This window comes from Nyctibius grandis, chromosome 12 (genome assembly GCF_013368605.1).
Source record: "Nyctibius grandis isolate bNycGra1 chromosome 12, bNycGra1.pri, whole genome shotgun sequence".
NCBI classification, from domain to species: domain Eukaryota; kingdom Metazoa; phylum Chordata; class Aves; order Nyctibiiformes; family Nyctibiidae; genus Nyctibius; species Nyctibius grandis.
Genome location: NC_090669.1, coordinates 21,852,926 through 21,879,657, shown reverse-complemented (window position 1 = coordinate 21,879,657; position 26,732 = coordinate 21,852,926). Strand labels below are relative to the sequence as shown.

Here is a 26,732-nt window from a genome sequence, read left to right as displayed (position 1 = left end):
ACCACGGCGTTGTTCCTAATAGAGCAGGGGACATCTGACAAAGGCACCGTCCCACCGAACAGAGGGGAGCTCACGCTGCCTCCCAGCCCAGAGGTGGTCCTCGACGGGGTGGGACAAATACAGAAGGTGGAAAACCCTCAGTCACCTTGAGAGCTGGGACGTGAGTGCTGCAAGATCCCCTGGGCATCAGGGAAAGCAGAGCAGGATCAGGACTTGCCCGGACTGATGGGTGACTTGCCCAGACCGATGGGTGACTTGCCCAGAGAGGGAACACCACACTCCCTCACAGAAACCCCACCTACCAGCACGACCCCCTAAACCAAGCTGGAATAGGCAAAATCGCACTCAGAAGGATCTAACCCCTCCCATACTCCTCCCAGCCTCTTTCCCCAATGACCTTTTTCTCTTCAGCTCCCCAATATCTTTCCCACTCGAGGCAGGAGGGTGGGGAAGGACCTCTCCAAAGCCAGGGGCTGAATGCACAGAGCCTGGTGCTCCCAAGAGCCGTTGCCTCGGGCAGGGAGAGACGCGTGATGGCAAGCAGGGATCAGGACTGCGACAGAAGAATTGAAGGGAGACAGATGCTCGGGGCTGCTCAGTCCTTGATATGTGATTTTTTTTCGCCTTCCCAAGGCCAGAGCAGCTGTGGGGAGCGCAGGCAGACTTCCAGTCTGGCCATGCAGCAGAGTTATTTTCACACGGATTTAGATTTGGAAAAAACCCAAAACCATCACTCTGAAACACAGCAGATCTCTCTTGCACCCCAGAGTCCCCTTTCCTCGCACGCCTGCTCAGCTCCTGCCCTAGATAAAATCCTCCCTCCCACCACTCCAGCCACAGGAGCAGGTTTTTCTGTGTCAGTCCGACTCGCCCCGCAACAGCCCCTTCCTGAAGATAAGCAGCTGCCTTTGGACTAGTGCCACCAGCTGCCGGGCTGATCTGCTGACAGCCAGACATCTCCACCTGCTCTGCTCCTGCTCAGCCCAAGCTGGATCCTACCCACGGGCTTTAACGGTACTAAGCATCGCACCGTGGCACAGAGCTGGCAGCCCCAAGCCCTCTGTGGACCCCAAGCTGTCCAGAGGGCTTGTCACTGCCCAGCTATTTCTGTTTTATAACTATAACTTCACAGTTTGAGAGAAGGATCTGGGAAAGTCTCGTTACCTGGGACTAATCTAGAGCAGCACGACCAATCTCCCCCTCTCCGTTATCCCGTGTGTCACCATCCCCACATCAATCACCTGTGGACAGGGGATTGGCAGCCCATCCTTTCATTTTATTTTGCTCACCTGACACCCTAGAAAGCCCTGGGTTCTGGAGGCAAACGCAGCACCATGTGCCACGGCTGCCAGACTCTGCGCTGAGCACTCACCGGGCACAAGGGAAGTAGCAGCCTTCCAATGGGAGGTGTTCAGGAGATGAACCAAGTCTCCTTTTAAGATAAACAAGGTCTAGAAACAAAAAGTTCCTACCTGCAAGAAAGCAAGAGTGGGAACAGCCTCCTACCAGCAATACCAGCAGCGACAGCCCAGGGCAGGCTTACAGGACAGGGCTGCCTGAGCCAGCAAAGAACTGGGAGACCTTCTGTTCCCAAGAGCCTTCCTGTCAGCCCGACATTCCTGATTTTCTTCCCCTCCCACTCCACAAAAGCATATCTGGGCAATTCCATGGGATTTTGCCAAATGAAAAAGAAAAAAAAAGGACAAAATTACACCAGTGGGTACAAAACAACAGACAGCAAGATTTTTCCCATGTATTTCTTCCAGCACACAGATGGCACGGCGGGGAATGAGGACAGAACACGCAAGCTGCTCCAAGGGATGGTCCTGCCATACAGCAACCTTCCCCACCAGCCTCCAGATCCGCTAAGATCACCTGAAGCAAGAGATGCAACAACCATTTGTATGCTAAAACTTGCAAGGCTTTGCCTGATACAGGACTCCCAAAAACAGTGGGAGATGCAGGCAAAAATGCCCAAAAGCTGAGAAGGAAGCAAATACCAGCGTGGCTTTTCCCACCAGCCCACAAATAGATAACAGCCAGCCCGTGCTGCTGCCTCTATTGACAGACACAACAGCTCCTCTCTTCTATAAAATTATTGTATCGTTTTCAGGTGTTATTGAATTTTTTTAAAACCTTTTCAAAAGTAACAATACCCCTAATTCAAGGTTAAATCACCCTTTATTTCCCTCGTGAGCGGGGAGATGGGTTTGGGTTTTGCATCGATCGCTGCCACGCGGGTGGCACGGCCGGAGAAGAAAAGGGCTGGTGTGGAGGAGGAAAGGTGCCTGCGATTTTCAGAGCATCCATGAGAGCAACAGGCAGCGACGCGGCTGCAGCCAAACCAGGCAAGACCCTGCCCCTAACGCCGAGGACAAAAAGCTCCTGAAACCCTACAGAAGCACCGAGGGGATGGCAGGACCGTGCACCCACGTCCGACACCGGTTTATCCCCGACTAAGGCAGACGGGCACGACGTGAGATGGGAGCACCAAGGGGAGCTCCGCTCCCTGCTCAGGACCGAGCCGTGGACGCTCCCTGAGCAATATGCAGAGAAACATTCTTCTCTTCAAAGGGAAATTGGGCCCTTGGTGGCTTTGTCTCGTGTTTGTTATGACCTCAAACTGTTCGCGCTCTGTGTGACTCTGGTTTTAATCATTTATTCATCAGTGCGGTTTGATGGCCCCTCTGCATTCCAGGCTGAAGCTTTTAAACCCTTCCTATGCTGTAGGCATACTGAAAGGAGCAAGTGCTTTCCCTGGGACCTGGAAACGTAAGTAAATATGACAGGCTCTGGTTCCATTTTTTATATTTCCCCACACACATCAAAAGACATTACTCGGGAACAGATGCTGAGGACAGACGGCAGATCTGGGGAGACGGGAAGAAAAACTTTTTAAAGGCAGGTCTGCGAGAAGTGATCAAACATAATCCATTCACTAGTGACCTGCTCCTCCCTCCACCGACTCCTCTTTGAGTCGGAAATAAAATTACTCCTCTGAAGCCTCCCATTAACGGATGAAAAGACAATTGCCTTTCTCCAGCTGAAACTGGGTGGGAGATGCAGTCCCCAGCACGCTGCGAGCAGCGCCTTAGCCACGCTTGGTTATTGGAGATCAGGTTCCTCTGCTTGGATTTGCTTTTCTTTTTAAAAATACCCTAAAAGAGCTGCCCAGAGTGGTGTTTGCAAAAGGACAGACCCAGAGGAGAGGCTTGCTGCAGTGCACACTTCTCCTTCCCGGAGGCAACCACAACTGCCAGCCATGGACCTCCCTGCGAAGGTCCGAAGCATCAGTGCCCGGCCCCAGCCGCGCCTGCCTCGCACAGATAACGGCAGCAGCAAGGACAAACAGCTCGCTCGCAGATCAAACTGCTGGTCTTGAGGAAGGCAGCACGAGCTCGATGCAGGGCTGGAACCATACGGTGCACCAGCGACCTCGGAGCAACACCTCACACACAACCTTGACGAGCATCAGGTCTGCGGCACGCTCCCACCATGGGCAAAGCTGCCACGGGTGACAACATGCTCACAGCACGTCAGGGGAATTAGTCCCAAATCACACACTAGCTTTGGGCACTCATCAGTCCCATCAGGACAAACATCTAGAAAGAAGGGTCCAGCTAAACTTAACGATTTTGATGGCTTTGCGTGTGACATCTTAAAACTGGGTATGATTTTTAAAGGGCTTGATCCTTGGAGGCACCTGAACTCAGATCTGCAGTAACGCTGGCACCAAAACAACAGCTCCTTTTGGAACTCGAGGGCAATAAATCTGCATCTCGGCACCTTCACCACGGCAGCGCTGTCATTCTGCAGGCAGCTCACCACAGCTCGAAACCTGCCCAGCAGAGCCGAGCGGGCAGCGCACGCCACAACTAGGTCACACCGAGCTGAGATGTCTATAAGCTTCCCCCATCACTCATCAGAACAAGTTTTACCCTTCATGTTTTCGTATACTTTTATTTCCCCTCCTGCACTTAAGGCTGAAAGACCTCCTGGGATCTGATCTCACATTTATCAATGAGTTATCAAAGAGCTGACAGGGAGCCTTTTGCTATTAGAACATCTTGCCCTTAAGGCGAGATCAGAGGTGGTCTAAGGCAAAGACAGGCCCTTCCCATCACTCAAACTCAGAGCAGATCAGCCAAAACCCCCAGCAGAGGATCCTGCAGAGCAGACACTGACCTCAGCCCTCGCTCCGAACGGCTCCTGTCTGCTCCAGGACGGGGCCGCTGACATGCAGCTTGTCATGGCAAAGCCACCAGCACGGAGGACGCCTGGCTTCCCCTGGGTCTGTCTCTCCAGACTCACTGACATTTCCATTGAGTACCAGTCCAGCACAGAGCACACTCAGCATTAGCAGCCATCACTGAATTGATGTGGGGAAGGGAGATGGGGAGAGGGAGTCACTGAGGAATGGATGCTCTAGTGCTTGGTACAAACCCCGATGTTCACAGGGGCCGTCAAAAAGCACTTGGTCATGGGCTTTCTCTGATGCCCAGTAAGGAGAAGGCTCACCTTGTACTCCTTCTTTAAGCAGAAGCATTAATCTCTTCTCCTCTGGCCACCAAATCACCCAAAAACTGTACAAATCCAGCACCTTTAAAACTTCTACTCCTGCATAAGACAAAAGGCAGGCATTTCACACAGGTTCAGGAGCAGCCGAGAAACGCCCTGGCTCCAAAGAAGATTTCTGCCCTCCCAGTTCTCCCCCTTGAAAAAAAAAAAAACAGCCAACAATAGCATCAGAGCCACCCTTGCCCCACGCAGCTGCTGGGAGGAATGTACTTCCAGGCTCACCGCTTGTCCTCCTGCCCGCTCCCAGCAGCACTGAAATGTCTCCCCCCACGGTCAGGGCTGCCATTCCCCAGCAATTACAGGTCCATTTATAAACCCTCTATTAATAAATGATTAATAGATACAGCCTTATTTTTTTAATAACTTACAATAAAAAGATGCTACGAAAAGCTTAAGCAAGACAGTCCTAACAGATGGTGCTATAAAGTGAATTATAACATGTACAGTAGCTAGCACAAAGTAATGGATGTCCTCAGTTAATAAAAAGAATCTGATTTTATGCAGCAACTTTCACGCTTGAGGCATCTCAATACACTTTAATGAGCCCCCGTGGCCTCGGCAATAGCTTCCATGCAGCCACGGACATCAGATGCTGTTTTAGTAAGAGAGGGGATGTTGGTCAGGACACCAGGGTTACTCCCCAGGCTTGATTTCTAACCTTTCCTTGGACAGCTACCAAAAGCAGGCAGAAGGGTCTGAAAGATGCCACCTCCTAACACTGCACTGCAGGGAGTGACAAGCAAGCCTTGGTCCAGGGTTTGGAACAGAGAGGAAAAAAAAAAGAGCATTACTACAACCACCAAAACCAGACTGGCATCTGTATCCCCGACTATAAGGCACGCCGCAAATTATGTAATTTAATAAACACTGTAATAATAAAGTATTTATTTTGTATAATGAAGTGTTGGTGATTAGAAACCAAACACACATTGAGCCTGCTGCTGCGGTTTCTCTTGAACCCTTGCCAGTATCACTCAAGGCTAAATATGTCTGCAGCAGGTTGAGAGTAAGTTCCTAGCCTTGTTTTGATCAGCCTGTCGAGTGTTTTAGCTGCCAGTCGAGTTTCTTTATATCACACTATAATTGGCCGCTTTCTCAAGGTGCAGCGAAGGGAAAAAAAACAAAGCACACACCAAAACTCAGGCTCCTCGTGCAAAATCCTCCACCAAAACTCTGCTGATTTCAGTAGCAAAGGGCATTTTGTAAACAGCTGGTGAAAATAGACTGGAACTGAAAGGCAGCTTGCATTAAACTCCCCACGAAAGCCTCACTCGCCCTCGTGTGCTCGCTTTGTAGTGTCGATCAAACCGCTTTCGGCTCTCAGGGGAGGCCCTCGGAAAAATAAAAGGAATTAAAAAAAATAGAAAAGCAAATGACGTCCTTCAGAGCCCGAATGCACCCGCGAGCCCTCGGCACGCTTGCCACGCCGACCTCCCTGCCCAAGTTCAACACCCAGGGTCAAGCGGACGCCCTCCAGTGCTGTCCCCGCTTGCCCTTGGTTGTCAAGGCTGGGGGAGAGCTTTGATCAGAGGAGGCAGGCGGGGTGTCCTGCTCCCCCGCACCTGAACCCATCCTTCAGCCTCAGCTCATTGATTTGCAGATGTCGGGAGAGAGAGCGGAGAAAAACACAAGGGTAGAAGGGACAATCAATCACGGGTGGCACAGGACATGGAGAAACGCGCCCTCCAGAGGGCTCGGCTTTGATTCCAGGCTACCAGCACGCTCTTCAGCCACCTCCCCAGCATCACCAGGGCTGGATATGCTCCGAGCCCTGGCTTTGGTGGGGCTTGTGTCCCTGAGCTTTTGGGGTCACACCCTAAACACAGGGGAAGACTATTTGGCAGCGACCATTGAGGAGACACCACTGGCTACAGCTGCCAGGGGACCTTCCTGACGCCTTCTACCACAGCATCCTACCTATTGACCCTGGAAACGCGAACGCAGAGCTGCCCCTCCAGGATTCTGGGGCTGTTTCCCCCCAAAGCATCAGTGCTTGGGCAGCAATTGTGTGTTCAGGTGTCAGGGCCATCTTGAAGCGAGGAAGGAAGCATGCATTTTCTGTGGTCGCTTCTCCAAGAAGCAATGAAGAATCACACGGTGCTGCAGAGCCCGGGCTCGCCCTCGCCTGACAGCGGCACAGTCCAAAGCTGCTGGGTGTATCCCACACGCTTGCATTCTGTCCTTTCAGTGTGACGAGGCCACCCAGCACACGAACAAACACCAACAGTGACAAAGCACAGGCTTGACAGGCTCTTTTCACTTTCCCAGCGAGTTCTGCACCGACAACACACGTTTCCTTTCTGTTACGAGGTGGCACCAGCACCTGCAAACCCGATTGCTCCCTTCACAGTGACACTGCAGACTCAAACACCTCTCACCACCCACGACACCAGGAGACAGGGCTGGATCCCAGGGGCTGGTAACTGCAGAAACTGTTTCACCTTACTGTTGGTTGCCCTGTTTCTAGTCCCTTTTCTTCCCCTCTTTAGGTCAGCTGTCTGCCACCATGGAAAGGAACAAAAGAAGCAGAGCACTGGGACTGGCATTTCCTGTCTTGGCTAGAAAACAACATTATAAGAGTGTCTACTACAGTCAAGTACAGTTTCCCTCCTGCCACCTTTCCTGGAAGGCTGCAAGCAGCTCTCTATTTGCAAACTCTCTCTCATATCACTGAGTGTAAACCAACAGATCTGTTAACGCTTGTTTCACAGAATCCCAGAATCAATCAGGTTGGAAGAGCCCTCTGGGATCATCAAGTCCAACCATTGCCCTGACACCACCACGTCAACTAGACCAGGGCACTAAGTGCCATGGCCAGGCTTTTCTTAAACCCCTCCAGAGATGGTGACTCCACCACCTCCCTGGGCAGCCCCTTCCAATGGCTAATGACCCTTGCTGAGAAGAAATGCTTCCTCATGTCCAACCTGAACCTCCCCTGGCAAAGCTTGAGGCTGTGTCCTCTTGTCACCACTAAGAAGAGAAAAATCACGTATTTCCACCTTTCCTGGTACTAGAAAGTTAACAACCCTTATTGTGGGTGCAGATGCTCTTAGTGGGTACTCAGAAGGGCCCACCTCCAGTGAGAGACCCCCAACATCACGAGGAAGGGCAGTGTAATGTTACGTCACGCTTAAACAAGTTGTAGCCTCCAGAAGAGCACGTTTACCCCAGACAGAGTGTCCAGCTGAAAGCGTTGTTTAACAGTTTGTGAACCACACGCAGCCAGTGGCTGAAGAGACTGGAATTCTTTAAGAACTTATTTCCAGAGTTGCTCTAATTACAATGCACGGGGTCTTGCTGCTGAATTTCAAAGACAACACGCAATCCCTCCAGGCTTACCATCTGTGCGCTGAACTCGGGTAACATGATGCACGTCGCTCCCACCCAGAGAGGACACAGGAGCTTATTGATCACCCCGTGGACATGATGCAAAGGCAGCACGTGCAGAATAACATCCTCCTTCTTCCACTCCCATTTTTCAACCAGCCCTGTGGTCTGCAGAAGAAAACACACCCAGCGTTAGGGCAGGAGGAAAGACTCTCACTGCTTGAAAAGCCCGAGGTATCCAGGCCCCAGATCCCCTGGGCACAGCTGGCGGCAGAAATCCCGGAGCTCCTGGAACGATGCCTGGGCACAAAAATCTTTCCTTTAGGGTCAGCACGAGCAAAATTCCCACCACAACAGCAGAATACAAGAGGAACACCTTCTGCGTCCTGTTAGTACCTGTCTTCATACATACCAGCAAAATCCTTCCTTGTTATTGGAAATAAAGTCAGCTACGGTTTTAAGTAGGACCTACAAAATTATTAGCCTGGTGCTGTACAGGCAGAGTTGGTGGAAACTAACCAAAAACCTAATTCTCCCAGAACTCTGTTGGCATAGTTTGGACACCGATGACATTGGGCTTTTAGCACCTGTAAGGGATAGTCAGTAGGAGCAGAAAATCAGTCTGATAAACAGAAAGTGGCTTCACATTAGTAAAAAATTAGCATATCAAGCTTCTAAAACACTCTGCTAGGAAGGGATAATTATCAGAAGTGTTAGACCTCAGGCTTCTGGGTGAACAACGCCCTTCAGAGCCCAGCGTTAGCAACTGGAAAGCTTATTTCCAACCATCTAAAAATAAAAAAAAAGCATTCAAACAGTGGAATTTAGTCATGTCATTCACAACCCTCTTCCACAGGGCAGGGAGCAAGACAGCACAAAGGATGGCGGCTGCTCAGGCCACCTCCCAGATGATCGGCATATTTGTAAGGGAACAGATTCTTTGCCCGATATAGCCAAGCCCTGGCTCTCTCCATCAAGGTTTTCACACCACTCTGAGCACCCAGAACAGCATCAGCTCTCGGAGGCGTCCGTAAGGCACGCTGTATTCCCTGCCCTTTTTCCCCAGTGGCATGAGGCTATCAGCTGCAGGCAGCGATAGCCAACCAGTGAGGTAGTCAGCAGGCTCACTCAAACTTTTAATTCCTTTTGGCTCAGAGAGCTAATGGATTTTTTTGCCTTGGGGATATATAGCTGAATAATGCACAGGCTTCACACAGTACTGGGCTGGGCTAAGTTATATTCCAATTAGGGGCAAAGACTCTTCCCTAGTCACTGTGAAAACCATCAAACTGTAGAGAAAACAGTCTTTTTACAACAGGTCTCATCCCTTCTGCTTTCCAGGGAAGCAAGAAGAGCCCACCTGCCCCTGGCTGCATTTGCAGCACAGCAACACCAAAAGGACAAGGTTAAGCCTCACACGCTCTTCACAGAATCAACCAGGTTGGAAGAGCCCTCTGGGATCATCGAGTCCAACCATTGCCCTGACACCACCATGGCAACTAGACCAGGGCACTAAGTGCCATGGCCAGGCTTTTCTTAAACACATCCAGAGATGGTGATGTGTGTTCTTCTTCTGTGTGTTCACCTTAAAAGTGCTGAGGACTTTCGTGACACAGCCCCCAGCTCTGTGCAGGAATTCGGCTGTGGCAGGGTGTGTGTGGCAGGGGCTTGCAGCCCCAAATCACCTCTGACAGAGGCCAAGACCTCTGTCACTTGGCACGAGCGTTGTCGAGGGAAAGCAGCACTCACCACAGCTTGCACGTTCTCATGGGTGCTGAGGACACCTTTCGGCCTTCCCGTCGTCCCACTAGTGTAGATAATCATGGCTCCTCTGTCCTTCCATGAGGAGCAGGTTGTCAAGGGACCCTCCTCCACTGCTGCATGACTTGCAGGTCCATCACTACGAGACCTAAGCAGCGGCAGAACCGGGACTCCCAGTTTCTCGGCGCTAGGGGCTATCTTCCCCACATACTCCTCTGCTGCGACGACCAGAGCGCTCTGTGAGTCCTGAATCACGTACTCCAGCTCCTGCACGGGGTGTTTCTTGTAAAGGGGCACTGCTATGCCCCCGCTCATCCAGGAAGCCCACTGGGCCACCACATAAGAGGCATCATTGGGACACAAAAACGAGATCCTCTCTTCCTTCAGGTCCCTGCTGGAGCACTCCAGAGCTCTACAGATCTCCTGGGACAAGTATAGGCTCTGGCTGAGAAGGTCCCTGTAAGTGTGCTCTCCGTTTTGGTCAACGATGGCGAGTTTATCACCAAAAGCCAAAGCCCTAGTGAAGACAGGGGTAACGTCACTGCTGTAGGTTGCCCACACGGTCTGCAGACCCCAGTGGGGACAGCCAGCCCTCTTCTGCCCATGCAACCCCCATCTGCAACGGACGAGGCATCGAAGGGGCCGGTTCACTCGGGGGAAGAGCATGGAGACCAGCATCCTGCCAGCACCGCTTGTTTTGAAGTGATTCTGCAGAAAGCAATTATAGGAACAGATCAGTCTGTGCAGCAATTACCCAGGGGTTTATTCCCACAAAGGAAAAGTGGCAGACTTCATTTGAATAATACTCACTGTATTATTAATGTTTATGCTTCAGACTGCTGCATCCCCAGCGTGCTAGGCCCTGCCTGGATGGAACAGGAGACAGACCCTTCCCTACGCAGCCTCCATGTCCCTAAAAAACAGTTTAAGTTAAATTATGAAATAGTTTTCATTGATCAGTAATATCTGACACTAAGTCGTGGCTACTTGAGGTGTCATTCTAATTCAGCGGGATCAGCATTTAAAGAAATTAAATAATTACAACAGTACCCAGCTCTCACTCTGCAGTTTCCATCACTTTGGTAAACCCTTGCCTTGCTCTGTGCAGCACAGAGCTAGACATGGGCAATCCCAAGCACAAATCCAGGCTGGGCAGAGAATGGAATGAGAGCAGCCCTGAGGAGAACGACTTGGGGGTGATGGGTGATGAGAAGCTCACCATGAGCCGGCAAGGTGCACTTGCAGCCCAGAAAGCCACCCGTGTCCTGGGCTGCATCCCCAGCAGCGTGGCCAGCAGGGCGAGGGAGGGGATTCTGCCCCTCTGCTCTCGGGAGACCCCCCCTGCAGTGCTGCGTCCAGCTCTGGGGCCCAACAGAAGGAGGACACGGAGCTGTTGGGGCGAGTCCAGAGGAGGCCATGGAGATGCTCAGAGGGCTGGAGCCCCTCTGCTCTGGAGACAGGCTGAGAGAGCTGGGGCTGTTCAGCCTGGAGGAGAGAAGGCTCCAGGGAGACCTTCTAGCACCTTCCAGTGCCTGAAGGGGCTACAGGAAAGCTGGAGAGGGGCTTTTTACAAAGGCAGGGAGTGACAGGACGAGGGGGAACGGTTTTAAACTGAAAGAGGAGAGGTTGAGGTGAGATATGAGGAAGAAATTCTTTGCTGTGAAGGTGGTGAGACACTGGTCCAGGCTGCCCAGAGAAGCTGTGGCTGCCCCCTCCCTGGCAGTGTTCAAGGGCAGGTTGGATGGGGCTTGGAGCAACCTGGGCTGGTGGAAGGTGTCCCTGCCCGTGGCAGGGGGTTGGGACTAGATGATCTTTAAGGTCCCTTCCAACCCAAACTGTTCTGTGATTCTGTGATTCCTTCAAGCCATAGCACACCTAAGCACAGGCAAGTGCCCGCAGCCTCCCACCTGACAGCTCATCCATCACAAGCACCGCTTCAGCTCAAAGGCTTTCTGCCGTGACGGACCAAGTGGTTAACAGCTCCCAAACTGCCACAGGCAGCCGGGGCCCTCCCCGCACCCAGCAGCTGGTTTTCCCAGCAAACAGCAGGGAAACGCAGCCCCAGGACGCTGACCCGTGCGTTTGCTACGGCACTTCTGGAGGTACCAGCCTGGCAGCACCCAGAGCTGGGCAGGGCATCAGGACAAGCTCAGCCGTGGCACCAGGCTCCACCTGGGCAGCCAGAGCTTGACCTGAGCACAGCTCAACCACCACCCGGCCCAGCTGCTCTGCCACGGCAGTGACATGATGCACAGGGGTATTTCAACAGAGAAAATCTCCAAAAGAGAAGGGGGAGGAGGACCAGCACCATCAAAGGCTTTACAGGAAGATCATGGGCTGGCACCATCATGTATTCTGCCTTTGTGCTTATGCAGCACAATGACATCAACCTGGTCGCTCACGGGAGAATTTAGCAAAAAAGCTCTGGTGGTAACTGGTAAGAAGTCCCTGAAGTTTGCTCTTTACCCCTCTTTTCATCATCCCCTCCCTTCCAAAGGGAAAGGTCTGTGTCATCGTACTGGACACTGCCTGGATCATCTCCCAGAAGCATCAGGGAAGAAGCTAACACACAGTGCAAACCCCCTAAGGATGCAACAGGGAGGTAGGAGCCCTGGGGACTACAGGAACACTCTGCAGGGGAGAGTGCTGGTACACCAGAGATGAAAGGAAGAAATGACAAATTGAGAGGACTGAGGAGCTGCCTCAGAAGAATCCTGACCCCTCTCCACACAGAGCCTGGAGCTCTGGCTGGGAGCTCAGCAAGAACAAGCACCCTCTCCATACAGAGCCCGTCACCAACACCAGCAGGGGAGCAGAGAGGGAAGCACAGGGCTGTGGCAGAAGAAAAAGGGCTTTATTGTATGGCCTATCTCATGGCTGCTATTAAACACCACCACTGAAGCATCCCCAGAGAGACACTATGACAAGAGGAGACAGCCAGAGGATGACAACTTCTCACTCTACACGAGTGTACGTCACACTTCCTTGATGCTGGCAATAACAACTTGATTTTTTACAAAATTGTTATAAATACCTATTAGTGGAGCGGCTCAACTCAAAGAGCCTCCAGCTCAGCTTCCCACCATGGGGAGGAGCTGAAGGAAAAAGGATCCAGAGAGCTGGCAGCTACTCAGGGATGAGCTGAACACGGCTGAACCCAGCTCAGGCTGCTCAGACACATCCCCAGGCAGCACCTGCTGACAGCAGCAAGGGTTTGTTTTTGCACAGACGTAGCTGTGAGACCCGCAGTCTCTCCCATCCACCTTCAGAGCATTTCTCCAGCCAGACAGCAGCTTCACACGCATTTTCTTTTGCATATCGAACCTCAATTTCTGCTTCTGCAGAAGAAACTTCTGATTTAGTGCGGAAACATCTGGGGAGGGAGGAGAGGCTTTAAACCCCGAGCGTGGTAACCATGTGCACTCATGACATACACCATCAGGATGGAAAAAACAAAACAGGTCATGACAAAGCTCACGTGACATCTTTCCATTTCTGCGTGGAGACTAAAATATAAAATGAAGAGAGAACCATCCGTAACCTAAACCAAACCACCTCCCCCTAACCTGGGCCCAAGGCTGACTCGCTGGCGAGACATTAATGCCCCAGATGTTACGAGGGGCATTAATTAGAAGCGACCGTTCACCAGGATCACACCGTGCTCCAGGCCAGCACAGCCAAGTGCCCTTGGCATACTCGTTGTTCCTCATACGGCTCCGGAGCAGGTGTTTGCTGCAGCTTCAGAACAGTCACTTCCAAAAATGACACAGAATCACAGAATCATTTTGGTTGGAAAGGACCTTTAAGATCATTAAGCCCAACCGTTAACCCAGTACTGCAAAGGCCACCACTAACCCATGTCCCTCAGCACCACATCTACATGGCTTTTAAATCCCCCCAGGGATGGAGACTCCACCACTGCCCTGGGCAGCCTTGACAACCCTTTCCGTGAAGAAATTGTCCCTGATCTCCAATCTAACCCTCCCCTGGCACAACTTGAGGCCGTTTCCTCTCGTCCCATCGCTTGTTACCTGGGAGAAGAGACTGACCCCCCCCCTCGCTACACCCTCCTTTCAGGCAGTTGTAGAGAGTGAGAAGGTCTCCCCTCAGCCTCCTTTTCTCCAGACTAAACACCCCCAGTTCCCTCAGCAGCTCCTCATAAGACTTTCGACCACAGCACCAGTCCAGATTTAACAGAACAATAAACAGCAGCACCTTTAGCCAGGCCTGTACATTTATGGACTTCAGTGAAATCGTGTTGACTGTGTGTGGAGACTCACAGACACTCGGGACAGGGTGAGGTAACACCAGGGGCTGTCTCCTTTACCTGCTGTTGCTCGGGGATAACTGGTAACACACACTCTGGCAGGACACACCTGAATACAATGGTTGTCACTGGGGGCCGTGGGCAGAAGATCATGGCAGTGCAGCAGACGAGTCTTTGCTGCCTTGAAAGACAAGGCTCAACCTCCGCTCTCCTAAGGCAAGGAACAAAAGCAGCTGGGGGCCTCACACCAGCTCCAAAACCCCTCCAGTGGCGGTGGAGCTGGAAGCCATGAGGCCGAACCACTGCAGACCCAAACCCTGCGTCTCTCCTGAGCGGGAAGGGCTCCATCCTTCTGCCACCCCCAGCGTCCCCCCTGCCAGCTCGCTGCCCCCCGCCCTGCTCACACCAAACCTCACGGCAGCGAACCCCTTCGCCCCATCACTTTTCAGTCACAGGGAGCCAAGCCGGGCCTGGGCAGGCCGGAGCCGAGGCGCAGCACAGCCACACGCCCACAGCACCGCCGGCCCCTCGCGCTCCGGGAGCCCCGCAGCGGCCGGGCCTCGCCGCTCGCCCCCGCGCAGCCTGGGACAGGGTGTTTATGACATGTTAATTAAAACCACCGTTAATCAAGGCACCGGGCGGCGACACCCGGCCCGGCCCAGGGCCGCGCTGCCGCCCCCCCGCAGCCCCGGCGGGGCCTCACCTGGCGGCGGCACCGCGCACCGGGGGACCGGTCCGTCAACGAGCGGGCTCCGGCGGAAACACAGCGCCGCGGCCCGCACGTTCCGCGCCCGAACGTTCCCCCCCTCCGCCACGCACCCGTTTTATGGGGAATTGGCCCCAAACCGCCTCCCTGGGGGCGGGGCTTGTCACCAGGCTGAGGAGTGGCCTGGGCCCCGCGGCACCTCCTGGGCGGGACAAACGTCCCGGGGATGCACAGACATTGATGTGACGCACGGACATCACCATGGACACAGAGACACCCCATGGACACAGAGACACCCCATGCGACACACAGACATCCATGGGACAAACAGACACCCCAGGGACACACAGACACCCCAGGGATGCACAGACACCCCAGGGATGCACAGACACCCCAGGGACAGATAGACACCCTGGGGACACACAGACACCCTGGGGACACACAGACGTGGCCGTACCACGCAGGGCTCGTGGTGGGACGGGGCAGGACCCCCCTCACGGCCCTGTCAGCCTTGGCGCCACGCTGCCGCTGGCCCAGCTGCGGGACGACCCCGTGCACGGAGGCACGTGGCCTTGTACCGTGCAAGCCGCCATGTGCTGGCTCTTCTCCGGTGACACGTGCCCTGGCACCGTCCCCTCCCAGGCCCCACAGCCCGCTCCTCCACCGGAGCCTTGTTTTTCCGGCTCTGCGCGGCGGTGCGTGAAGCGGGGCGGCCGGGGTGACCCCCACCCACCCACCCACCCCGCTCAGGTGCGTTTCCACCCGGGGCCGGCGGCCGCAGCCCAGCGAGGCGCAGTGGGGCTGGGAGCGGAAGCGGGACGGGAGCCAGGCCTTGGCCAGCGCACCCGCCAGCCCTGTGCCCGCCACGCTGCACAGTGCCCCATCGCATGCCTCCTCGTGGCACAGCTCCCCATTGCACGGTTTCCCATTGCCCCCCTCCCCATTGCACGGTCCCTGCTTCAGGAGGGACCCCTCACACCCCACATCTCCATCCCGGCCCCCAGCACCAGTGGGTGCCCATCTCCCCCCCACCCCGGAGGGTTCAGCACGCCCCATGCCCACGTGCTGCCCTGCAGATGTGCCCCACTCCCGCCATCGCCTGCCCCAGCCCTGCCACCGCCGCTTTCGTTCTCCTTTTCGCACTTGCCATCTGTCACCGGCCTCCCCCGGTCCCTGCAGGCTGCAGGGATTAACCCCCCCGGGGGGGCACAGGGACACATGTCTCTGAAGACAGCGGGGTGCCATCATCCCGTGTCCCTGCAGTGGTCCAGGGGCTGGCGGGGACACGGTGCGTGGGGTGGGGACAGGGCTGTGGCAGCCACAGATGCGTGTGCCAGGCACTGCCACCCAGGGGGGTGACAGGGCCGTGCTCCCCCCGACCGCAGGCTGCGGGGCCAGCTGGCTGCGTGCACAGCAGATGTCCACCCTAGCCACCCTCTGCCACTCCGTCCCCCGGCACCTGGTGCCCACTGGCCATCTGGAGTCAACCACGTCCCCGGAGATGATGCTCAGCCCTGGCCGTGGGCAGCACGTGGCCACCGCCGTCCATCCTGGGGGCTGCCGGGGACACACGCTGCTCCCCGGGGCATTTGGCTGCACAGGGAGGGACACGTGGTGCCCTGCCCTGTTCTCCATATCAGGGTGGCAGGGATGTCACATCGGGGAGGGGGTCAGCCCAGAAGCGCTGTCACAGCTGGGAGAAAAACACCCAGTGCCGGTGGCTGTCACAGAGCAAAACTGAGACCCGGGTGCACCGCAGCCCTGCCCGCCCACGGATCCCCTCAGCCTGGGTTCACAGCGCTGCTGCCATGGTCCCCAGGGCAGCAGGATGTCCCCAGGCTGCCACCGTGGTCCCCAGGGCAGCGGGATGTCCCCAGGCTGCCACAGTGGTCCCCAGGGCAGCGGGATGTCCCCAGGTTGCCACCGCGGTGCCCAGGGCAGCGGGATGTCCCCAGGCTGCCACAGTGGTCCCCAGGGCAGCGGGGTGTCCCCAGGCTGCCACTGTGGTCCCCAGGGCAGTGGGGTGTCCCCAGGCTGCCACAGTGGTCCCCAGGGCAGTGGGGTGTCCCCAGGCTGCCACTGAGGTCCCCGGGGCAGCAGGATGTCCCCAGGCTGCCACCACAGTTCCTAAGGCAGCGGGATGTCCCCAGGCTGCCACTGTGGTCCCCAGGGCAGCAGGATGTCCCCAGGCTGCCACTGAGGTCCCCAGGGCAGTGGGATGTCCCCAGGCTGCCACTGTGGTCCTCAGGGCAGCGGGATGTCCCCAGGCTGCCACTGTGGTCCCCAGGGCAGTGGGGTGTCCCCAGGCTGCCACCACTGTGCCCAGGGCAGTGGGATGCCCCCAGGCTGCCACCGTGGTCCCCAGGGCAGCGGGGTGTCCCCAGGCTGCCACTGTGGTCCCCAGGGCAGTGGGGTGTCCCCAGGCTGCCACCGTGGTCCCCAGGGCAGCGGGATGTCCCCAGGTTGCCACCGCAGTTCCTCGCCTCCCTCCCAGCCCGGTGTGAGCCCCGCAGCCCGTGCCAGCAGGAGGGTTTTCCGCTTGCTCCCCCCATCTTACTCAGCTCCCTGATTAATTATGGATCCAGCAGAAAGCTTTTATGACATTAGAGTTTACTTGTGGCAACATCCGTATCTATTAAGGAAAAAAAAAAAAGAGGAAAGTAATTACCACGGTGGTGTAAACACTTCAAACCCCGCCGGGTTACGGGGAGCTCGATGCTCAGGGCGAGCGCCGCGGGTGCCAGCGGCCCCAGCCTGGTGCTCCCTGGTGGCATGGGGACACGGGGGCTGCCACCGTAGTGCTGCTTGGGGTGAGGATGGACACCCCAAGGCCGTGGGCACAGTGTGCCCAGCCCCATCCTGCCCCAGCCAAGGAGGGACAGAGCCAGAGCCCGTGTCGGGGTCCCCACTGAGGAGGGAGTAGTAAACAAGGTGGAGCAAACGTTTGATCTCCATCCATCTGCCAGTCCCTAATCTCCCACCCGCGGCCCTCGTGCCCCATCGCCTCCCGGCCCCCCTAATCGGCTCCCCGCCGGCTGGCAGAGGGTCAGAGCCGGGGCTGCTGGCCGTGCCCCCCGCCACATGCCACACGGGGGGCTGGCACAGCCATATGGTGGGAGAAACCAGATTAACTGTCCCCTTTTTGGGGTTTAACCCCTGTGCTGCCGCTGCCCTGGGAGGACACGAGCCAGGGGATGGGGTACCGTCCCCTTGAGCCTGCATCCCGCCTGGCACGAGCATCCGCTGCCCGCGCCGGGTGGCAGCGGATGGGTCTGTCCCCAGGGGCTCACGGGGGACGTGGCTGCCCTGCGGTTGCCACCGGGGCTCCCCGGGGACGGGAGCAGCTCAGAGACGCTCGGCGTGAAGTGGAGCTGTAAGTGCCTCCTGCGTCACGTGGCGAGGATAAGTGCGAAATGGCCCTATTATGATAATTGTGCGAAATTATGATTGATGGAGATTAGCTGCTTATTTGAGGAAATGGCAGGCGCACGTGTGGCACGGGCAGGCCGGGGGACAGGGGCACGGGCACATGGCACGCCGGGATGGCTCCTGGGGCTCTTCCTATGGCGTGGACCCTCACCGCCATCCCGGGAGCTGGTGGCTCCTGGGATGGGACATGCCACCACATGGGGACATCGGGTGCATGGCAGGAGTCTGTGCCTCACACATGGCCCCATCCTGCCCCATAGAAGGCTCTGGGTGTCTCCTGCCCTATTAAACTCATCCCTAATTAGGGGGTAAACGTGTTAAATGGTGATGGCAGGAGTGTCTCTGTGTGTGGGTGGCTTGGCTGGCACTCCTGGTGCTCCGTCCTGCAAGGCCGTGCCATGGGGCTGTGCCATGGGGCTGGGGAAAGGGCAGCGGGGCAGCCCCCGCACCCCTGCAGCTCACAAGAAATGTGGCTCTCGGTAAATGAGTTATTTTGGGTGAAGCCAAGCAGGGCGCTGGGCTGGCAGCCTGTCCCCCGCCTCCTGCCTGGCTGTCCCCACTGGTGTCCCTCGGCCTTGGGGACCCTCCTGGGGCATCAGCACTGGGAGCGCCTGGGCTATAGTAGGTCCTCAAGCCGTGGTCCTGCTTCTCCCTTCACAAAGACACCAAGACCAGGAATTTGGGGAGGAAAAGCTGGAGAGGCAGGATGGCTGCACCGCCGACGGCTGGCCAGGACTGAGCCACGGCACGACGGCACCGCCGGGGCCAGGAGTGTGGCACGGGGTGGGGACGCCGCGTTGCACGAGGCCGAGGTGGCCGTGCAGAGCAGCACGCGGCTGGAGGGCACCCCAAAACCCCCCACCCATCACCAGAAGTCCCTCCTCCGCTCTTCCCTTCCCAATATCCCGCGCCCCGCTCGGTGGCAGGCGGAGGCTGGGTAAGAGGTGTGTCTGCCGGAGCCGCGCTCGCCACGCAGCGTCGCCGAGCTCACCGTTCCCGGGATGGCGACACGAGTGGGCACGGACAGGGCTGAGCCTCCCCGCACGACGCCGGCACCACGGCCAGGCTCCCGCACCCTCCGCCGAGGGACGAGGACATCGCCCAGGCGGCTGCGGCGAAGGGAAGGGGCTCCCAGCGGGTCCCCCACCGCCGGGCACGCTGAAGCCAGCTCCCCTCTCTGCCGCTTTCCCCTTTTCCTCCCCCTGTTTGGCTCTTGGCAGCGGAGCCGAAGCGGCGGCTGGGGCACACGGTGCCAAGCGTCGGCAGCCCCCCGCGGCCCCCGGCCCCCCGTGCCAAGGCTGGTGGCTGGCAGAAGGGCTGCCTGCGCCTGGCGGGGCTCCGGCAGCTGCGGGAGGATCCCTGCGCCGCGCTCGCTGCCAATTTCCCTGCGAGCTGGCACCGCAGGCGGCTCCGGAGGCACCGGCGGCGAAGGCTGGGGAGGACGGACTGTGAGAGGGAGAGAGGAGAAAAAAAACTAATGGACACGTGCCATGGCTGGAGCGGCAAGGCTGCGGCTGCCAAAGCAGGCGGCGCGGGGCCAAAGCCCGCGGCAGAGAGGAGGGTCTGGCAGCCCGACCTGGGACGTGTGGAGGACGGGCAGCGCGGCAGAGGCACAGCGTGGCCGAGGCAGGACGGGCAGCGGACGGCGGAGCCGGAGAGGAGAGAGGTATTTGCCTTCGTTTTAAAGGCTGCGTGTGTCTGCTGCCGGGGCTGCGCGCCCTGGATGGCTCAGCTGGCCGTGGCCTCCCCGGCCATCGTGCCCGCGGCCTGCCGTGCCGTGTGCCAGCCCCTCACCGCCCGCAGCTGCTGCCTGGCACGGGTGGGCGAGGGCTCCGGGGCAGGCAAGGGCTCTGGGTGCCGCCTGGGCTCGGCCGGTGGCTGCAGGCGGGGATTTGCCATCCCCTGGCTGTGCACGCGGGGGCCGGCGAGGGAGGCTGCGGCTTTGTCTGGTTGGGCTTTGTCTGGTGGTGGCGGTGCCGGGAGCCACGCGGGGCGACGGGCAGGGGCGGCCGTGGCAGAGCGGGGAGGGCGCGAGCCAAAGTCTCGCCGGCGGCAGGGCTGGCACGTGGGAACCGTCCCCTGCTTCCAAACTGGGGCTAGTGGGGGCGAGGGAGCGGGGTGGCTGGGAACAGGGGAGGGTGGGCAGAGAGCCTTCTGCACCCACTGCCATGCTGGGGAGGAGGAGGAGGGAAGGGGAGGGCTGAAGGGCACCGGGGAGAGGTGCTGGGAAGCTCGTGGTCCCGCAGCCACGAGCCATGCGATGGAGGGGTGACAGCCACGGGGGGCTGGCTGCAGGGGGTGCGGGGGGGTGTTGTGTGGGGCTGGGGGTGCGGGTGGTGTTGGGAGCCCTGGGGAGGGGGCTGAGGGGCGCAGGGCAGAGCCTCTGTCCGGCAGCACCGACGCGTGCCGGTCCGTGCCGGTGAGCGTGCTGCCTGCCCCGTGGGCGCCGGTGTGCCGGGGTGCACCGTGCCTTCGCAGCTCCACCAGCAGCCATGCGAGGGCAAAGTGCTCCAGCCAGGCCCCCAGCGCCAAACTGGGCTGGCACCGAGGGAAGGAGCTGGCACCAAAGGGAAGCAGAGATGCTGGCAGTGCCGACCCCCCCGCACCACACCGGCTCCTGCCTGCTCCTCTGAGTGCCTGAGGGACCCGGGCTGTGCCCAGCAGCACCCTGTGCCCAGCGATGTCCCCTCTGCCCCAACACCACCAGGACAAACCTCCCTCCTCGGCCCCCAGCACCCCTCGCCTGCAGGAGCTGGGGCTGAGCATCCAGCTTCGAGGGCATCAGCATCTCCCTGGGAAGGATGTGGAGCAAGGCGAGAGGGGCCAGCCTGTTTCATCCCACCCCATCCCACCCCATCCCATCCCACGCCATCCCATCCCATGCCACCCCATCCCATCTCCATCCCATCCCCATCCCATCCCCATCCCACCCCATCCCCTGCCACCCCATCCCATGCCATCCCATCCCATCCCACCCCATCTCATCCAATGCCATCCCACCACATCCCATCCCATCTCCATCCCATCCCGTGCCATCTCATGCCTTCCCATCCCACCCCACCCCACCCCACCCCATCCCATCCCACCCCATCCCACCCCACCCCATCCCAAGCTCAAGCATCACTGGCCGGGCTGGTCCGTGCCTGGCTGCCCCGCACCAGCCCCTGCATCTCCTCTCCAAGCTGGAGGAGCAGCTCTGCCCATTCCTGCAGTGGATGCTGGCATTAAACGCAGCACCCTGCTTGCGAGGGACAGACCGTGCTGCAGCTGGGACCCCAAAATGTCCCATTCAGAGAAGGTCCCTCCAGCAGCCCAGCCACACCACCCCCCAGGGAGGATGAAGCCCCGCGCCTGCCCTGTGCTTCCCATCACGGGCCCGTTGGGGCAGAAACCCTCCCCCCGTCCCCCCCTCTCCCTCGTTTTCCTCCGTATTTCACAGTTCCTGCTTCCTGCGCCAGGCAGGGCTCTCGGGGGACCCCAGCCAGATGTTCTCAGCAGCACACCACATTGCTCTCCTCATGAAATATTCATGCAGCGTCTCCGCCTTTTGCCACCAGAGCCTTCCGCAGCCCCAGCCATGGCAACGCCGGGCAGGCAGCGATCCTGCGAAGCCGGGGCTCCCGGCCCCCCGCTCCCCACGCGCCTCCTCCTTCCTCTTCCTCCTCCTGCCAGCGGTGCCGGAGCGGGGGCTTCGTCCCCTCTCGCGGGTGGGACATCACCAAGGGCACGGCCAGGGTGATGGCGACACCGGGGACCCTGCGTGGTGTCACCCACCCGAGGCCGTGGCTCAGAGGGGTGGCACGCCACAGCACGGGGGTATCCCACCCACCCCCTGCCAAAACCACCCCGGGGTCAGCAGAGCCGAGGCCCCGTCTGCCACCGCGGCCCCGGTGCTGCCACCGGCTCCCAGCCAGCCCGCGGCATTAGCGATGCTGTGCACTATAATCCAATTAGGTTGTTTATGCAAACAATCAGATTTTATGTTTCGGTAAAAAGCTTAAATAACCTTAATCAAAGCAAAAGACCTGATGTTATCGCCGGCGGGGGCTGTGGGGTGTTGGGGGGTGGGCAGGACACCCTGCCTGGCTCGTGACACCCTGCCCGGCTCGCAACACCCTGCCCAGCTTGTGCCCACCGCCGGCAGCCCTGGCGTCTCCCGGGGGACTCAGCACCAGGGGCCGTGCAGGAGATGCTTTGCCCCAGCCCAGTGTTGCTGCCAGAGCCCCTGTGCCACCCTACTGGCACTGCTGGCACAGGGGGTCCCGGTGCCCCTCGGTGTCACGTCCTGCAAGCCCCAGCCTGGCCCTGTGGGGCTGCACGTTGGGGTGTGTTTGCCTGCAGCCACCCGCTCGGTGAGCCCGTGGGGGCCTGGCACTCCTGTCCCTGCCTCCCCCTCACCCAGAGACCATTAATTAAAACTCCAGAGGCATTAATGAGGCAGAGCAATAACCCAAGGAGGGGAGGGCGGGCGCAGGGTGGCAGCGGGAGAGTGCTGGGGCACAGGTTTGCTGCGCTGGCTGGGGACAGGGGGACACGTCTCTGCCACAGGCACCTCTGGGATGTGACACAGGAGATGCCAAGCCAGGGACTGACCCGGCACGCTGCCACCATCCCACCTCGCATCACCAGCCTGGGCTGCAGGGGCAGCACGGGGAGAAAATACCTGCAGCTGCAGCTCGGGTCAGGCACGGCAGCGCGAGGTGGCACCGGGGACAGTGCCAGGCTGTCCCTGTGCCCACCCGGGGATGGGGAGTAGGGCTGGCTCTGGGGGGCTGTGCCCGCTGGCGCTGCCTCCCCACACACCCCGAGTTTCTGGCGGAGTAATAAGCTATGCATGTAGTGTGGAAATAAAACATGTTCTGCAGAACAAATGATGTTAATTTGCTGAGAGGCTCCGAAGCCGAGTATTAGCGAAATGCCTGGAGGGAGCGAGCGGCAGCTGTGCTGGAATTAATGGCAACGTGCCGAATTAGCACCGCTATGCATCATAGTCAGAGGGAAAAATCACCGGAGCGAGGGGGAAAACAACCCCCTCCGCACCCTGGGGCACGCTGCGGAGCGGGGCCGGCCGCGCCGGGTCCCAGTGCCCATGGGCTGCCCTCGCTGCCCTTGCCCCAGCCGTGCCCAGGCACACGACGGGGGAGGCTGCTTGCTCTGAGCCCCACCACCTCCTCTGTGTCCTCAGGAGGGCTCAGCATCCCTCTGGGATGTTCGACATCGCCCCGGGGTGCTCAGCATCCCTCTGGGATGCTCAACATCACCCCAGGATGCTCAGCATCCCTCTGGGATGATCGACATCGCCCCGGGGTGCTCAGCATCCCTCTGGGATGCTCAACATCGCCCCAGGGTGCTCAGCATCCCTCTGGGATGTTCGACATCACCCCAGGGTGCTCAGCATCCCTCTGGGATGTTCGACATCACCCCGGGGTGCTCAGCATCCCTCTGGGATATTTGACATCACCCCGGGGTGCTCAGCATCCCTCTGGGATGCTCAAGATCACCCCAGGGTGCTCAGCACCCCTCTGGGATGTTCGACATCACCCCAGGGTGCTCAGCATCCCTCTGGGATGATCGACATCGCCCCGGGGTGCTCAGCATCCCTCTGGGATGTTTGATATCACCTCAGGGTGCTCAGCATCCCTCTGGGACGTTCGACATCGCCCCAGGGTGCTCAGCACCCCTCTGGACCAGTGTCATTGCATCCCACCCCACTCCAAGGGACCCTCTCCTCCAGGGTCAGCATCCCCAGTGTAAAATATCTCCCTGCTTGTCTTGTCACCCTCAGCCTTTTCTCCCGCTTTTGCCCCCACAGATCCCAGCCCCGTGGGCGCTGCCTTCCTCAGGGGACAAGGCCACGCTGGACGGAGCAGCCCCCGCCTGGCCCCGATGCCACCGTGCCACCCAGCCCTGTCTGTGACTCTCCTGCCTGGCCGTGCCGTGGGCCGTGTGATGTGACGGGTGTGGATGTGCCACCGCACTGGTCCTTGCTGGGATGTGCCAACAACTGCCAGGCACTGAATCCACTGGGACGTGGTGACAGGGACGGGACCCCCCCTGCGACCTCCCTGCAGCCGTCGGGTTTCAGCATCCCCCAGAGCGTGTCCAGGCGGAGGAGGAGGTTTATCCATCTGGAGGCTTGTCCATCCCAACACCAGCACACGTGGAGCGTTACCAAACACACCCAGGCCCTGCCGGCTGCCTCGGGGGCCAGGATTTGGCCTGGGGAGGTGAAACATGCTCCCAGCTGAGCTCTGGACCACGGGACCATGGGGGGCTGATGGTGGCATCACCCAGTGGGACCTGCACAGCCGCACCGAGGACTGCGCCAGGAGCTGCTCTGCTCGCCTGGGACATCATCAGTCCTAACCCCAACCCCGCTGCCCCATGTCCTGGGGGTGATCTGGGGTGACCACCCTGTCCCCACCCCAAGGTGGGAGCTCTGGGTGCCCAGGGCTCGGCTCCACAACATGGGGCCATCCCACCCCTCCGTCCCAGGCAGGAATGTGGCTGGGCAACCCCGTAACCCAGCTGGGTTTGGAGCAGGAGGGTGGGAGGAGGGTGCTGTGGGTGCTGTGGGTGCTGTGGGTGCTGTGGGCAAGGGTGGTGGGTGCCGCCGGTCACTGCCAGGTTACATCTGCCGGGGCACGCAAGAGTGACTCCAGATGCATGAGAAGTGCCGTGCTCCAATTTCAATTTCATCGTCTCACAATCATTTTCAGGCTCCTCTTAGTGCCACATTAACGAAGCCTGCTCGTTTGAATGCATAATTAGCCCGAGCATTCTACCTCGCTAATTTCGAAGCAAGAGCAGGGGGCGGGGGGGGGGGAATTTGCATATTAATTTAGCAGAGGGAGAGAAAAATTGTTTACCACTTGCTTCTTGCTGTTGATCACAGCGGACTTAACTCTTTCCCGGGTGCCATCTGGAGCCGGGCGCCCGGCTGGCACGTGGGCTGGGACGCAAAGGTTACGTGGCAGCAATTAAATCCTTCCCAGACCACCCTGGCTGCCTTTGTTACTGGGAGCCAACTGGGGGCACTGGGGCTGTGGCTCCTGGGAGCACAGAGCAGGCGAAGGGCAGTCGGGGTGGAGGTATAAGGTGTAAGCTCCAAGGTGAACCCCAGCCCTTCTCACTGTGTGGCCCTGGGGTGACAAGTGCCACTGTCACCCCCGCCAGGGCATCAGTGTCCCATCCTGGCTCTGTCCCTGCCATCCTCAGTGCAGCCCAGGCAGGCACAGGGATGCCCAAGAGCATCACCCCTCCTGGGGCCATGCAAAGCCCACCCTGCCACCCTCGGTGTGTCCCCTCCGAGGGGACAGCCCTGTCCCTACACCCCCCTTGCTTTCCAGCATCACCCACCCACGATACGGCGTCGCCTGCTCACGTGTGCCATCCCCAACAGCAATGGGGACAGCCTCCACCGCTGGCATCCCGCACCCGAGCTGAGGGATGCTCGAGGGGTTTATTCTGCACCCAGGTCACGGAGCCGCGTGGCCAGGGGACACCCCGCACGTGGGTACGGGGTCCCCGGCGCTGCCACGGCTCGCAGAGGGTTAACGGCTGATTACAGCCTTTGTCTCTGCATCAGCGTACATAATGCGCCCCGCATTTGCATACTGCAGTGTGCGCTCAATTAAAATGAACTTTTAATTTCTTCTAAGTAAATTACTTCTTCCCGGTACGTGACGCGCACAAATGTCAGAATAATGGGAGAGCCTTAATGAGCTGGGAACGAGGGGAGGGGAGCGCAGGGGCCCCCGCACCCCGGGCTGCCCTGCACCCTGCAGCCACCCTGATGGGGGGAAAGGACCCATCCTGCCTCCCTCTGCCTCCCCCGCTGGGGCCTGGGACATCCCTGCTGCCAGCATGTCCCTGGAGAGCCCTGGGGTCCCCATCTCCTCCTGCCCACACCTCTGCAAGGGGCTGAGCTCTCTGGGTCCTGCTGGCATCCTGGCATCCATGGATGTGTGGGGACAAGGGACATCAGAGTGTCCCTGCAAGGGCACTGAGCTCTCCAGGTCCTGCTGGCATCCTGGCATCCATAGATGTGTGGGGACAAGGGACATCGGAGCATCCCTGTAAGGTCCTGCTGGCATCCTGGCATCCACAAATGTGTGGGGACACAGGGACATTGGAGCACCCCTGTAAGGCACTGAGCTCTCCAGGTCCTGCCCACATCCTGGCATCCATGGATGTGTGGGGACAAGGGACATCAGAGCGTCCCTGTAAGGGGCTGAGCTCTCTGGGTCCTGCTGGCACCCTGGCATCCATGGATGTGTGGGGACGAGGGACATCAGAGTGTCCCTGTAAGGTCCTGCTGGCATCCTGGCATCCATGGATGTGTGGGGACAAGGGACATCCGAGCATCCCTGTAAGGCACTGAGCTCTCTGGGTCCTGCCAGCAACCTGGCATCCACGGATGTGTGGGGACAAGGGACATTGGAGTGTCCCTGTAAGGTCCTGCTGGCATCCTGGCATCCACAAATGTGTGGGGACAAGGGACACTGGAGCACCCCTGTAAGCCACTGAGCTCTCCGGGTCCTGCCGGCGTCCCAGCACATGTGCACCCCTCGCCATCCCACAAAGGCTCCCTGGGGCACCTTCTGCCCAGGCTGCCCCATGCCACCCCCAGGGACCCTGCAGCCCCAGGGACGATGCTCAGGG

At 58.6% G+C, this 26,732-nt stretch overlaps 1 protein-coding gene across 3 annotated transcripts in view; it reads right to left on the bottom strand.

The window, feature by feature from the left end:
* Window positions 1-14,713, bottom strand: part of ACSF3 (acyl-CoA synthetase family member 3) — a 56,842-nt gene extending 42,129 nt beyond the window's left edge. The window contains exons 1-5 of one of the 3 annotated variants that reach the window (XM_068411229.1): window positions 14,637-14,713; window positions 13,994-14,144; window positions 10,477-10,579; window positions 9,655-10,374; window positions 7,918-8,073 (exon numbers count right to left, since the gene is read on the bottom strand). In XM_068411229.1, the coding sequence (XP_068267330.1) occupies window positions 7,918-8,073; window positions 9,655-10,344 (846 nt within the window). In that variant the 5' untranslated portion in view covers window positions 10,345-10,374; window positions 10,477-10,579; window positions 13,994-14,144; window positions 14,637-14,713. The remainder of the gene's footprint in view (window positions 1-7,917; window positions 8,074-9,654; window positions 10,375-10,476; window positions 10,580-13,993; window positions 14,145-14,636) is intronic. The other 2 variants (XM_068411227.1, XM_068411228.1) reach the window with 2 other exon arrangements.
* Between the last annotated feature and the right edge of the window lie 12,019 nt (window positions 14,714-26,732).